This window comes from Thalassophryne amazonica, chromosome 13, assembly GCF_902500255.1.
Source record: "Thalassophryne amazonica chromosome 13, fThaAma1.1, whole genome shotgun sequence".
NCBI classification, from domain to species: domain Eukaryota; kingdom Metazoa; phylum Chordata; class Actinopteri; order Batrachoidiformes; family Batrachoididae; genus Thalassophryne; species Thalassophryne amazonica.
The window spans coordinates 3841008-3856008 of record NC_047115.1 but is presented as its reverse complement, the minus strand read 5'-3'; the positions used below and the strand labels follow the sequence as shown (position 1 = coordinate 3856008).

The 15001-nt window shown below is 42.3% G+C and overlaps 1 protein-coding gene across 1 annotated transcript in view; it reads right to left on the bottom strand.

The window, feature by feature from the left end:
- Positions 1 to 15001, bottom strand: part of pygb (phosphorylase, glycogen; brain) — a 74643-nt gene that overhangs the window by 27938 nt on the left and 31704 nt on the right. The window contains exons 6-7 of the mRNA XM_034185726.1: positions 14637 to 14748; positions 13707 to 13789 (exon numbers count right to left, since the gene is read on the bottom strand). Coding sequence (XP_034041617.1) covers positions 13707 to 13789; positions 14637 to 14748 — 195 coding nt within the window. The remainder of the gene's footprint in view (positions 1 to 13706; positions 13790 to 14636; positions 14749 to 15001) is intronic.

Sequence of the window (15001 nt, the reverse complement as noted above, 5' to 3'; positions counted from 1 at the left end):
ATTATTTGTACAATAAAGAAGGCACGTGCTGCCTCCACATCAGGGATCAGCTCAGTTCCTCCCGTTAAATCAGGATGAAATCCTTGCTCACTAACAAGTTTAAGATTCCTCTTAAAAACAGCAGCAATGGCCCAGCGGTCACTTAAGTCGCTGCAAATTACTCCGATGGCTGAAAATTTACGAGGGACATTTGTAAGAATGATGTCAGTTAAGGTGGACGTCTCAATACATTTAAGATTTGGACGAGTGGGTGAGACTGACAGAATTACATACTGGCTTAAGCCATTCCCAGGTCAGGTCAACATTGTACTTCAGTCTGGATAAAAGGTGTGACAAAGAATGCAACGCATGTTTTGAGGCAGACGGAGACAGAAAACAACCAACAACAGTTATGTTGATGTTTTTGCATATTTCCACATTTAAAGGCAGGAATTCCACACACTCACAGATCCATTCAGACAAAACAACCCTGGTGTGGAATCTAGATTTGACAAAAATAGCAGCACCGCCTCCTTTCTTAGGTCTGACAGTGATAAACAAGGAACCATCTATGTTCATATCAAGTTTCAGATATTACAACAAGGTCCGCCTCAGGTGAATTAACCCATATTTGAACCGTAACCATTTTTAAGAACAAGCTGCGCACATTCAGATAAATAATACTTAAACCAGACAGATGTTTAAAATGAGCAGGGGTCGAAACACAGAGTTCAGGACCAGGACTGAGCTGCACGTTACCGCACACAAGTAGGAATAAAACAATCAACCATTATCATCTGCCTCTATCAGACCTGAGCGGTTTAACTTTATATACAAGACGAATACAAAAACACGAGTACAACTAGAAGAAACAGTAAAAAACAGAGCAGACATGTTAAAGCCATAATTAAAGGCTGGGTCAACAATGCAGAACCTGAAGGGGGCACACAATGCTGCATGGTTATAATGGCAGGACCAATCCAAACAGACCTGGGGATGCAGGACTATGGTCGAGTCCTCACTAAACATCCCACGAGGAGGACAAATAAAAAACTGGTTTTCAGCAATACTGTTGGAGTTCTCAGCTACAAATCCGAAAAGCTGCACAGTCGAGCTTAGTGAGTTGCGGATGACCTCCGTCATCAGCCCGAGGGGAATCCCACGCATGACGTCCCTCACCAGGAAGTCAGAAGTGGAACAGAGCTTTGAATAAAATAAGCTAAATTAAAAACTAAGAAACTCGTCACATCACGTCAATCCCATCGTCACATCTTCTGAAGAGGAAGCAGAGACTAGGGACTCAGAGGCAGACACATCCATCACCCAGGCCGAAGTCACCGAGGTGGTCAGAAAGCTCCTAGGTGGCAAGGTTCCTGGGGTGGATGAAATCCGTCCGGAGTACCTTAAGTCTCTGGATGTTGTGGGTCTGTCTTGGTTGACACGTCTCTGCAACATTGCGTGGCGGTCGGGGACAGTGCCACTGGATTGGCAGACCGGGGTGGTGGTCCCTCTGTTTAAGAAGGGGGACCAGAGTGTTCCAACTACAGGGGGATCACACTCCTCAGCCTCCCCAGTAAGATCTATTCCAGTGTACTGGAGAGGAGAATTCGACCGATAGTTGAACCTCGGATTCAGGAGGAGCAGTGTGGTTTTCGTCCTGGTCGCAGCACACTGGACCATCTCTACGCCCCCCATCAGCTGCTCAGGGGTTCACTGTAGTTTGCCCAACCAGTCCACATGTGTTTTGTGGATCATTCGACCGTGTCCCTCGAGGGGCCCTGTGTGTGTGTGTGTGTGTGTGTGTGTGTGTGGGGGGGGGTGTTCCAGGAGTACGGGTCCGTGGTCCTTTGTTAAGGGCTATCCGGTCCCTGTACAACCACAGCAGGAGCTTGGTTCACATTGCCAATAGTAAGTCAAGCCTCTTTCCAGTGCACGTCGGCCTCCGCCAGGGCTGCCCTTTGTCACCGGCTCTGTTCATTACATTTATGGACAGAATTTCTAGGTGCAGTCAGGGTGTAGAGGTCGTCCGGTTTGGGAACCACAGAATCTCATCTCTGCTGTTTGCAGATGATGTGGTTCTGCTAGCTTCGTCAAATCAGGACCACTTTAGAGGGAGCAGCTCTCATTTCTAGAAATCTGGCCAATTTTTTGGGATCCTCCAAACTGTGACTGTCTAGCGTTGGGACCAGGAGGCAGAGCTGTGGTCTTATACACCTCTCTGCAGCTTCTCTCCCCCTGCCATCCCCCTATTACCCCATCCCCGTAGAGACGGTGCCTGCTCCCAGACCACCAATAACTAGCAAAAATCTATTTAAGCATAAAAATTCAAAAAGAAAAAATAATATAGCACCTTCAATTGCACCACAGACTAAAACAGTTAAATGTGGTCTATTAAACATTAGGTCTCTTTCTTCTAAGTCCCTGTTGGTAAATGATATAATAATTGATCGACATATTGATTTATTCTGCCTAACAGAAACTTGGTTACAGCAGGATGAATATGTTAGTTTAAATGAGTCAACACCCCCGAGTCACACTAACTGTCAGAATGCTCGTAGCACGGGCCGGGGCGGAGGATTAGCAGCAATCTTCCATTCCAGCTTATTAATTAATCAAAAACCTAGACAGAGCTTTAATTCATTTGAAAGCTTGTCTCTTAGTCTTGTCCATCCAAATTGGAAGTCCCAAAAACCAGTTTTATTTGTTATTATCTATCGTCCACCTGGTCGTTACTGTGAGTTTCTCTGTGAATTTTCAGACCTTTTGTCTGACTTAGTGCTTAGCTCAGATAAGATAGTTATAGTGGGCGATTTTAACATCCACACAGATGCTGAGAATGACAGCCTCAACACTGCATTTAATCTATTATTAGACTCTATCGGCTTTGCTCAAAAAGTAAATGAGTCCACCCACCACTTTAATCATATTTTAGATCTTGTTCTGACTTATGGTATGGAAATAGAAGACTTAACAGTATTCCCTGAAAACTCCCTTTTGTCTGATCATTTTTAATAACATTTACATTTACCCTGATGGACTACCCTGCAGTGGGGAATAAGTTTCATTACACTAGAAGTCTTTCAGAAAGCGCTGTAACTAGGTTTAAGGATATGATTCCTTCTTTATGTTCTCTAATGTCATATACCAACACAGAGCAGAGTAGCTACCTAAACTCTGTAAGGGAGTTAGAGTATCTTGTCAATAGTTTTACATCCTCATTGAAGACAACTTTGGATGCTGTAGCTCCTCTGAAAAAGAGAGCTTTAAATCAGAAGTGTCTGACTCCGTGGTATAACTCACAAACTCGTAGCTTAAAGCTGATAACCCGTAAGTTGGAGAGGAAATGGCGTCTCACTAATTTAGAAGATCTTCACTTAGCCTGGAAAAAGAGTTTGTTGCTCTATAAGAAAGCCCTTCGTGAAGCTAGGACATCTTTCTACTCATCACTAATTGAAGAAAATAAGAACAACCCCAGGTTTCTTTTCAGCACTGTAGCCAGGCTGACAAAGAGTCAGAGCTCTATTGAGCTGAGTATTCCATTAACTTTAACTAGTAATGACTTCATGACTTTCTTTGCTAACAAAATTTTGACTATTAGAGAAAAAATTACTCATAACCATCCCAAAGATGTATCGTTATCTTTGGCTGCTTTCAGTGATGCCGGTATTTGGTTAGACTCTTTCTCTCCGATTGTTCTGTCTGAGTTATTTTCATTAGTTACTTCATCCAAACCATCAACATGCTTATTAGACCCCATTCCTGCCAGGCTGCTCAAGGAAGTCCTACCATTATTTAATGCTTCAATCTTAAATATGATCAATCTATCTTTGTTAGTTGGTTATGTACCACAGGCCTTTAAGGTGGCAGTAATTAAACCATTACTTAAAAAGCCATCACTTGACCCAGCTATCTTAGCTAATTATAGGCCAATCTCCAACCTTCCTTTTCTCTCAAAGATTCTTGAGAGGGTAGTTGTAAAACAGCTAACTGATCACCTGCAGAGGAATGGTCTATTTGAAGAGTTTCAGTCAGGTTTTAGAATTCATCATAGTACAGAAACAGCATTAGTGAAGGTTACAAATGATCTTCTTATGGCTTTGGACAGTGGACTTATCTCTGTGCTTGTTCTGTTGGACCTCAGTGCTGCTTTTGATACTGTTGACCATAAAATTTTATTAGAGATTAGAGCATGTCATAGGTATTAAAGGCATTGCGCTGCGGTGGTTTGAATCATATTTGTCTAATAGATTACAGTTTGTTCATGTAAATGGGGAATCTTCTTCACAGACTAAAGTTAATTATGGAGTTCCACAAGGTTCTGTGCTAGGACCAATTTTATTCACTTTATACATGCTTCCCTTGGGCAGTATTATTAGACGGTATTGCTTAAATTTTCATTGTTACGCAGATGATACCCAGCTTTATCTATCCATGAAGCCAGAGGATACGCACCAATTAGCTAAACTGCAGGATTGTCTTACAGACATAAAGACATGGATGACCTCTAATTTCCTGCTTTTAAACTCAGATAAAACTGAAGTTATTGTACTTGGCCCCACAAATCTTAGAAGCATGGTGTCTAACCAGATCGTTACTCTGGATGGCATTTCCCTGATCTCTAGTAATACTGTGAGAAATCTTGGAGTTATTTTTGATCAGGATATGTCATTCAAAGCGCATATTAAACAAATATGTAGGACTGCCTTTTTGCATTTACGCAATATCTCTAAAATCAGAAAGGTCTTGTCTCAGAGTGATGCTGAAAAACTAATTCATGCATTTATTTCCTCTAGGCTGGACTATTGTAATTCATTATTATCAGGTTGTCCTAAAAGTTCCCTAAAAAGCCTTCAGTTGGTTCAGAATGCTGCAGCTAGAGTACTGACGGGGACTAGCAGGAGAGAGCATATCTCACCCGTGTTGGCCTCCCTTCATTGGCTTCCCGTTAATGCTAGAATAGAATTTAAAATTCTTCTTCTTACTTATAAGGTTTTGAATAATCAGGTCCCATCTTATCTTAGGGACCTCGTAGTACCATATTACCCCATTAGAGCGCTTCGCTCTCAGACTGCGGGCTTACTTGTAGTTCCTAGGGTTTGTAAGAGTAGAATGGGAGGCAGAGCCTTCAGCTTTCAGGCTCCTCTCCTGTGGAACCAGCTCCCAATTCAGATCAGGGAGACAGATACCCTCTCTACTTTTAAGATTAGGCTTAAAACTTTCCTTTTCGCTAAGGCTTATAGTTAGGGCTGGATCGGGTGACCCTGGACCATCCCTTGGTTATGTTGCTTTAGACGTAGACTGTGTTTCATAATTATTGTATGGCCTTGCCTTGCAATGTGGAGCGCCTTGGGGCAACTGTTTGTTGTGATTTGGCGCTATACAAGAAAAAAGTTGATTGATTGATTGATTCAGCGTGCACTGGAGCAGCTGAGCGTGAAGCATCCGGGATGAAAATCAGCACCTCTAAATCTGAGGCCATAGTTCTCGATTGGAAAAAGGTGCTTTGCCCTCTTCAAGTTGGTGGAGTGTCCTTGTCTCAAGTGGAGGAGTTTAAGTATCTCAGGGTCTTGTTCACGAGTGAGGGACGGATGGAGCGTGAGATCGATAGATAGATCGGTGCTTCGTCTGCAGTGATGCGGTGACTGTATCGGACCGTCGTGGTGAAGAGAGAGCTGAGTAGGGGGGCAAAGCTCTCGATTTACCGATCAATCTACATTCCGATCCTCACCTATGGTCATGAGATTTGGCTCATAACTGAAAGAACGAGATCGCGAGTACAAGCGGCCGAGATGAGTTTCCTCCGCAGGGTGGCTGGGCGCTCCCTTAGAGATAGGGTGAGGAGCTTGGTCACTCAGGAGGAGCTCGGAGTTGAGCCGCTCCTCCTCCACGTCGAAAGGAGCCAGCTGAAGTGGCTCGGGCATCTTTTCTGGATGCCCCCTGGACGCCTCGCTGGAGAGGTGTTCCGGGCACGTCCCATTGGGAGGAGGCCCCGGGGAAGACCCAGGACACGCTGGAGGGACTACGTCTCTCGGCTGGCTTGGGAACGCCTCGGGGTTCCCCCGGAGGAGCTGGGGGAGGTGTGTAGATCGGGATGTCTGGGAGGCTTTGCTTGAGCTGCTGCCCCCGCGACCTGACTCCGGATGAAGCGGAAGAAAATGGATGGATGGAAAAACTAAGAAAAACCTGTCTGGGTCTAAAACAAAAACAGAAAGGAAAGAGGCACTTCCCTTCATCAAGTGAAGGTCGAGCTTGTCAAAAATGAGAAGACGATGGAAACCGGTTGACATCCAGCAGCACAGAGCTGTGAAGAATGTCAGGCAGAAGGATGGGGCAGTGCTGCAATCAACGAATTAAAATCAGGACCACCCAGCATAGAAAACAATATAAAATGCCCAGAATCAGAGGGAAAAATAAACACTTCCCTTAGAAATGTGAGGTTTGGGCTCATCAATAAAAGAGCGTGGATACGACGGCTTCACCGCGGCAGGTCCACAGCTTCACAGGACAGCTCGGTCCAATGAGCCAACGGTGCAACCAAACAATGTGATTCAAGTCCAGAAAGTCCACTAGTATTCCAGTTTGAATCAAACAACTTGTAGATCATATAACAAGGTGTCAGAATCAGCAAATAAGATAAACAAACAGAAACGTCTAATGATGTGCTGCCATCTTGGATTCATGATTGTGTGTTGGTTTTTACAAATAAATGTGTCTTTGTAAATATATCATTTTTTCCATTTGTACAAAAAAGAAGCCATTTGCAAAATAGAAAATTCAGTTTGTGAAGATGACTCATTTGTGGATCAGCGATCACATGCATTCAACGCTTTTCTCTGTTATGTAATTTTGAGACAAACTGAGCACAAAGCTGCATTTCAGTTTTACAAATATGTACCTCGCTATTCACACTGCCATCCAGTAGAAGGCAGTGTTGTTCTATGCATTCTGAGGCCTTCGCTTGTGTTGAATGCAGCAACAAAGGGGTCGGAGAGTTCTACATCACTATTTGGCTTTGAGAGGCCAATCAGAAAAAAGCAAAACACTCAAGTCTGGGAGTAATAGGAAGGAGTGACATATCTGTACATACATGACGACGCTGGGTCGAGGGCGAAATAATCAGATGGAGCCTCAGAAATATCATTTCCCATAATGCCTTTTGGTGTGTGTCAGTTAATGTGCAAACCTTCAGAATTAGCGCGTTAATTTAAAGATATGTGAGATATTTTCACTTTGTAAAAATGACAGAGTTGCAGTTAATGTCAAACTATCTGGAATTAGTTTTGTTTATAAATGAAACAATGAATGAAACTGGTTGGATGGATCTTTAAGAGTGATCATGACACTGATTCTGAGTTCATGGCCACACCCACGTCACTCTTCCATGTGACAATGGTGGCCAAATAATATATGGTCTCTAAATACGTCTGTGCTCTACAAACGAGATGCTGTAGTTTGGAGTATTTTATGACAAACACCTGGAATAATCTGTCTTGTGTGGCGAGACGTCCTCACGGATCAGACGGCTCTTTTGCAGTGGACACGCTGAGTGAAACTCGCCGCATTTAATGTTGAATGCTAATGACAACCTTTATTGTGCGCTTAAAAAAAAAGTTGTACGGATAGTACATAAAAACACACATTCAAAGTTAAAAACCATAATATTTCAAATCCACAATAATACTGATCATACCTATTTTAAAAACATTGACACTGAGTAAATTCACAACATGAGTCAGTAAACTGATCCACAAAGTAACAATTCTATTGCTTAAAAACTAGCGATGGGTCGATGGTCAAAGGCATCATGAAGCATTTCGATACATTGCCAAACTGTTTTGATACTGTGTCACTGAATACTGACACCTGCTGGACCTTAAAAATCCTTACAGGCACCCAAGTTGACAGACTCAACTGACACCGATTTGATGACCTATATAATAATATCATTTAAGTCACTGTATTTTATATTGTATTATTTCATATCATGTAATTTTAAAACATCTTTGATATTTTAGATACAGTCAATAAATAATGTGAACATGTATCATAATGTGAACACCTAAGTGAATGTGTTATGAATGAGGATGCTTGTTGACTGGGATTATGTTTCACAGATTTTTATTCCAAAAAATAAGTTTTGCAAACGTTTTGAAATTCATTTGTAGCAAACACCTGCTCACATGACACAGATGAGGCTGAGTGCAGAGAAACTGTAATGACAACTGGAAGAGGTCTGGATATACTGTCTTCTGGTTGTCCCAGTATCTCAGAGGATCCTGGGACCCTCTGCCAGGTACCTCTGCACTTCCTGGATGGCATAAGCTGTGGCACTTTTGCTCTGCCTGCCCCCTTCGATGTTGAGATGTTGCCAAAGGTCATCTAAAAACAACGTGTTATTTCAGGACATGATTTCCAAACAACAACAAATAATGCTGAATAACATGTCTGAAGTTTGGTTTGGCTTTCCAGTTTGGTGGGCTCAGGGTCTCATCACTGTTTTTTGTAGATGATGTGGTCCTGTTGGGTTCATCGGCCTGTGACCTCCAACACTCACGGGATCAGTTCACAGCCGAGTGTGAAGTGGCTGGAATGAGTATCAGCACCTCTAAATCTGAGGCCATGGTTCTCAGAAGGAAACCGATGGATTGCCTACTCTGGGTAGGGAATGAGGTCTTGCCGCAAGTGAAGGAGTTCAAGTACCTCGGGGTCTTGTTCATGAGTGAGGGGACGATGGAGTGCGAGATTGGCTGGAGAATCAGTGCAGCAGGGGCGATGTTACATTCGCTCTACTGTACTGTTGTGACGAAAAGGGAGCTGAGTCAAAAGGCAAAGCTCTCGATCTACTAGTCAATCTTCATTCCTACTCTCACCTATGGTCATGAGGGTTGGGTCATGACCAAAAGAACTAGATCGCTGGTGCAAGCGGCTGAAATGGGCTTCCTCAGGAGGGTGGCTGGTGTCTACCTTAGAGATAGGGTGACAGGTTCGGTCATCTGTGGGGAGCTCAGAGTAGAATCGCTGCTCCTTCACGTTGAAAGGAGCCAGCTGAGGTGGTTCAGGCATCTGGTAAGGATGCCTCCTGGGCACCTCCGTAGGGAGGTGTTCCAGACATGTCCATCTGGGAGGAGACCCCGGGGAAGACCCAGGACTAGGTGGAGAGATTATATCTCCACAATGTCCTGGGAATGCCTCGGGATCCCCCAGTCAGAGGTGGTCAATGTGGCCCAGGAAAAGGAAGTCTGGGGTCCCCTGCTGGAGCTGTTGTCCCCACGACATGAACCCGGAAAAGCGGTTGAAGATGAGTGATTGAGAAGATGTCTGAAGTGGGTGCAGATGGTCCTGGCTGGGGCTCATTTTATTTATTTATTTATTCAATGTTTTAACAGGTAAGTCAATTGAGAACACTTTCTCATTTACAATTACAATTTACATTTACGACCTGGACAAGAGGCAACACAACAGCAGGAGAGAATAACAGATTCACAATCTCCACATACAACAGTGAAAAACATACAGTAAAACAACTGCAGAAACAACAACAATAAAACAGAAAATGTTAAGAATTAAGATATACATTATTAAAAACATGCAATGGTCCTGTAAAATGTTAGAAATTGAGTTTTTAAAAGTAGATAGAGGTAAAAACAAACTAAGCTTTAGAGACTGTTGTAAGTTATTCCAGTCACTTGCTGCAGAAAACTGGGAAGAGGAGCGACCAAAGACTGTGCGAACGTTTGGGACCACCAAACTGATGTAAGTGCTGGAGCGGAGAGCACGACTAGAAGTGTGGATGTTTAATAAAGAGCTCAAATAGGACGGAGCCAAGTCAATCAAACATTTGTAAATACACAGTCAGTCATTTATTTTTTCATCCTAAGAAACAGGACATAGAAGCCGCGTTACTCTCCTTATTTCTAACAGGCTAAATTCTGAAAAGATCTGAGAGAAATGAGAAATGAGAGACAGAGAAAAGATTTATTCTAGTAAAAGGAAATATAGAGGGTAACTTGGTTACTTTATTAAATGTAATTACAAAACAAATTAAAGGAATTCGACAGAAAACACAAATTAAACTTGTAGCAAAATTTATGACACCTATTTTTAAAAATTAGGAATGAAATTAATAATCACTCACTCATCTTCAGCCGCTTAGTCCAATTAAAGGCTGCGGGGGGCTGGAGTCAATCCCAGCAGTCATAGAGTGTGAGGCGGGGTACACCCAGGACAGGACGCCAGTCTGCCACAGTGCTAGATTACACTTACATATATTTTGTAATCTAGCCACAAAAAATTTAAATATATCAAATGTTTCTAAAAGTGAGACATCATGAAAGTAGATCTAGATCTATGAAGATATTGGTCTGGAAATTGAGGGGAAAAACAGCAGAAAATACAATTCATAGAATTAGGGATCCAAGAACAAGCAAAATAAAAAAATTAAGGAAGATAACCAGATGGAGCCTAACTCCTTTGCTTATTTTTTCTTCAAAAACTGAATCTAGTAAAATTAATATTTTACCTCGATTATTATATTTATTTCAGAACCTACCAATAGAGATCAATCGATGCCATTTTAATCAATGGAAAAAATGTTATCAGGATGTATACGTATGTCGAGGCAAGAGACCAAGGGTCCGTCTCAAAACTTTACAGCTGACCAAGAGTCTCGCAGAGATCATTTTCATTTTCTCGCAACACAGGTAAGAACATTCATATGCAATCCTACACAGTTGTATGTAAAAATTTGGGCGCCCTTGATAATTTTCATGATTTTCCTTTATAAATCATTGGTTGTCTGGATCTGAAATTTCACTTAAATATATCATATAGCAGACAAATAGTGTTATCTGAAGTGAAATGAAGTTTATAGTATTTACAGAAAGTATGCAATAATTATTTAAACAAAATTAGGCAGGAGCATAAATTTGGGCACCCTTGTCAACTTATTGATTTGAATACATTTAGCACCAATTATTGGAACACAAAATTGGTTTGGTAAGCTCACTGACCCTTGACCTCCTTACACTGGTGGATCCAGTCATGAGAAAGAGTATTTAAGGTGGCCATTTGAAAATGTTTCCCCTCTTTGCATCCCTTCTTATGAGTGGCAACATGGGAGCCTCTAAACAACTCTCAAATGACCTGAAAACAAAGATTGTTCAACATCATGGTTTAGGGGAAGGATACAAAAAGCTATCTCAGAGAATTCAGCTGTCAGTTTCCACTGTAAGGAGCATAGTGAGGAAATGGAAGACCACAGGCACAGTACTAGTTAAGGCCCGAGGTGGCAGGCCAAGAAAAATCTCAGATAAGCTGAAGTGAAGGATGTGAGCACAGTCAGTCAACCCACAGACCTGCGCCAAAGACCTACAACATGATCTTGCTGCAGATAGTGTCTCTGTGCGTTGTTCAGCTATACAGCGCACTTTGCACAAGGAGATGCTGTATGATGCTGTAATGCAGAGGAAGCCTTTTCTGCGTAAATACCACAAAGAGAGTCACTTGAGGTATGCTAAAGCACATTTGAACAAGCCAGCTTCATTTTGGAATAAGGTGCTGTGGACTGATGAAAGTAAAATTGAGTTATTTGGGCATAACAAGGGGCGGTATGCATGGCTGAAAAAGAACAGCATTCCAAGAAAAACACTTGCTACCTATAGTAAAATTTAGAGGTGGTTCCATCATGCTGTGGGGCTGTGTGGCCAGTGCAGGTACTGGGAATCTTGTTAAAGTCACATGGATTCCAGTCAATATCAGCAGATTCTTGAGAACAATGTTCATGAATCAGTGACAAAGTTGAAGTTGCTCCGGGGCTGGATCTTTCAACAAGACAACGACCCTAAACACTGCTCAAAATCTACTAAGGCATTCATGCAGAAGAACAAGTACAACGTTCTGAAACGACCATCTCAGTCCCCAGACCTGAATATTATTGAAAATCTGTGGTGTGATTTTAAGTGGGCTGTCCATGCTCGGAAACCAACAAACCTGAGATGTTTTGTAAAGAAGAATGGTCCAAAATACCTTCAACCAGAATCCAGACTCTCATTGGAAGTTATAGGAAGCATTTAGAGGCTGTTTCTGCAAAAGGAAGATCTACTAAATACTGATGTATTTTTTTCTATTGGGGTGCCCAAATTTATGCACCTGCCTAATTTTGTTTAAAGAATTACTGCACACTTTCTGTAAATCCTATAAACTTCATTTCACTTCTCAGATATCACTGTGTTTGTCTGCTATATGATATATTTAACTGAAATTGCTGATCCAAACAACCAATGATTTATAAAGGAAAATCATGGAAATCATCAGGGAGGCCCAAACTTTTACATACAACTGTACCTTATATAATCCTCAATGGAAAAGTATAGGAGAGAAAACATGTTCCACTCCCATACAGGCAATTACAGCTGACAATCTACAAAATTACATAAAAAGTATTGACAATCCATGGGTGAAATATACTCTTAAAATGTGGAAAGCTTTCACAAAAGAACATAAATTAGAGTTCTTAAATAGTGTGCATATGACTCAGACTTCATGCCTAATAGACTGGATACTAGATTTAAGGACGGGACATGTAAGGGTTTGACAGCTTTATGCAAACTATTGAAAGAGGGAACAATGTTAGTTTTGATACAATGAAAGAAAAATACCTTTTTGAAAAACAAGATTACTACAACTATCTGCAGATATGACACTAAATTATTATGAAAATGAAAAATGTATCAGAAGCAAAGGTGAGTTTTAAAAAAATTGTTTAGGAAAGCATATAAGTCTGATATTAACCGTAGAATTATATCATGTGCATGCAAAGGCTTGTCCAACCTTAAAGCAAAGTCGACTACATACATTAAAGAAAAATGGGAGCAAGAAGGAGGAATAAGTCTATCTGAGGAGGAATGGACAACAGTGTGATGATATCACTGGAAATGTTCTAGCTGCCAGATCTGGAGGGAATTCAGCTGGAAAATCTGATATTTTATTACACCCACTCAGAAATCCCACTGTGTTGGAGCGCCCCCTATATATTGGAGAAAGGGTGGTAACCAACATGCAAACCACAACCGTGTTTTTTGGGACTGCCCAGCTATCAAGGACATCTGGAGAGAGAGACACACGGCTCGACAAGACATTTTCCAGGACATGGTGCCGCTAGAAATGAAGACTGTATACTTTGGAAATTTACCCCAGAAAAGACATATTTACTGAACATTTTGTTGGTTGCAGCTAAAACGGCATTAACCACGAAATGGTTATTACAAGAAAGCCTGACTTTAACTGGATGGCTGGACATTTACAATATGGAAAAGATAAAGGCAAGTGTTAGCCACAAATTTGAACAATATACCTCATGTTGGATGAAATGGATCCACAACGTAACAACCCGGAGGCCTGATTTTGCTTTCTCAGATTACTAGTGAAGCTCCCGAACTGTTGGTGTTATTTTTTGTGTTGGGGGATGTGCGCTTGAGAAATGATGGTAAATTGATATTGATGGTACGAGGACGATGAACACAGTGGCTACAGGATATGTTGTGTATATATTTGACATGAAATGCTCATAAAAATAAAAAAGATTCCTTCAAGGACATACATTTTTCCGAATTAACAAGAACAAAACACCACAAGTTTCAAAAACATTTCAGACATTTTTTAAAAGTCCTAATGGTAACTTTATCGCCATCTGCTGGATGAACCCTGTAGCACACAGGAGCAGCACTCACGTTGTCGTTGGGGTAGAGAACTCTGGAAATGTTCTCGGCCAGGTTCCGGTCCAGAACCGCTTCGATATAATCACCAATGTTAACTGTAAGAGATGAAACACAGCGTCCATCAGTTCACCGCGTGATGCGTTCAGCAGACCTGGCGTTTCCTGGCTCCTCATTGGCTGAGGGGACGATGGAGCAGAGAGTGAAACACTGAGGGCAGGAGCAGGTTCAGGCAGCCCTGGTCCAGAGGTTAAAGCAGTGAGACCAGAAGATCCTCTGTCCAAGTCCTCACCAGACCAGAACATCACAAAGGGCTCCTGGACACGTTGCTCACGGTGTCACAGACACACAAACGTCTCCTACATGCCCCCTTTTTGTTTGTTTGCAGGAGTAACTGTTTACTTACTGACTGGATCGTTAGAAAAACTGATCAACTTAAACAATAATTATGGTCTGATATGAACATTAAAAAAAACTCCTGAAGTACATGAGATCTGGACTCCAGTCAGCATCCTAAGGTGAGGACTGGATGTCTTTAGTCCCAGGTCTGTGGAGGATCTCTGGCTCCAATGAACGGTTCCTTAGTGAGTCTCAGATGAGGAGGACCTCAGAGACTGGAGAAGGTCAAGGACACGCCCACTTCTCACCTGTTCAAGGACACACCCACGTTTCACCTGGCTGCAGTAGACAGACTTACCTTGGACGTGTGGGGACAGCCTGTTTGTCTCGGTGGCTATCATGCAGGACCTAATGCCATCCATGTGTTCTGGATGTGACACATGGTCCCAGACCACAGACCTGACCTGGACCCTCAAACTTCACCAAACTCATAAAACACCAAGCTAACGTTAGAAACAGAATCATTTTGAACTGCTGATGAGAGTGAAGCTCAGTTAAATGAAGCAGGCTTCATGTCTATGAAGCAGAGGATTAACAGGGACCTACAGTTGTGCAGTTTGAAGTCGTTGGGTGCTTTGGCGGACCACAGTCTCATGGTGTTCACCGTGTTGTTCTTGTAGCCTGGAACCGGAGTGTCGTACGGCATCGCCAGCACCACCTACAGACACACAAAAGGGTCAACTGTGTCATGACGCAAGTTACAGCTGAAACCATGAGTCAGAAGAACCGCTGTGTCTTCACTCACAGCTTCATGGGGACAAAAGAATTTTCACACAAGAAAACGGATCGAGTCCAGGCCCTCGTGGCCCACCACATGTCCTCTGTGGCACCACGATGCTGCAGTTTCTGCCATCACAACCACAGAAGCCTGTATAAGAGCACTCTGGGTGTCTTGGTGGCTTCCCTCACTC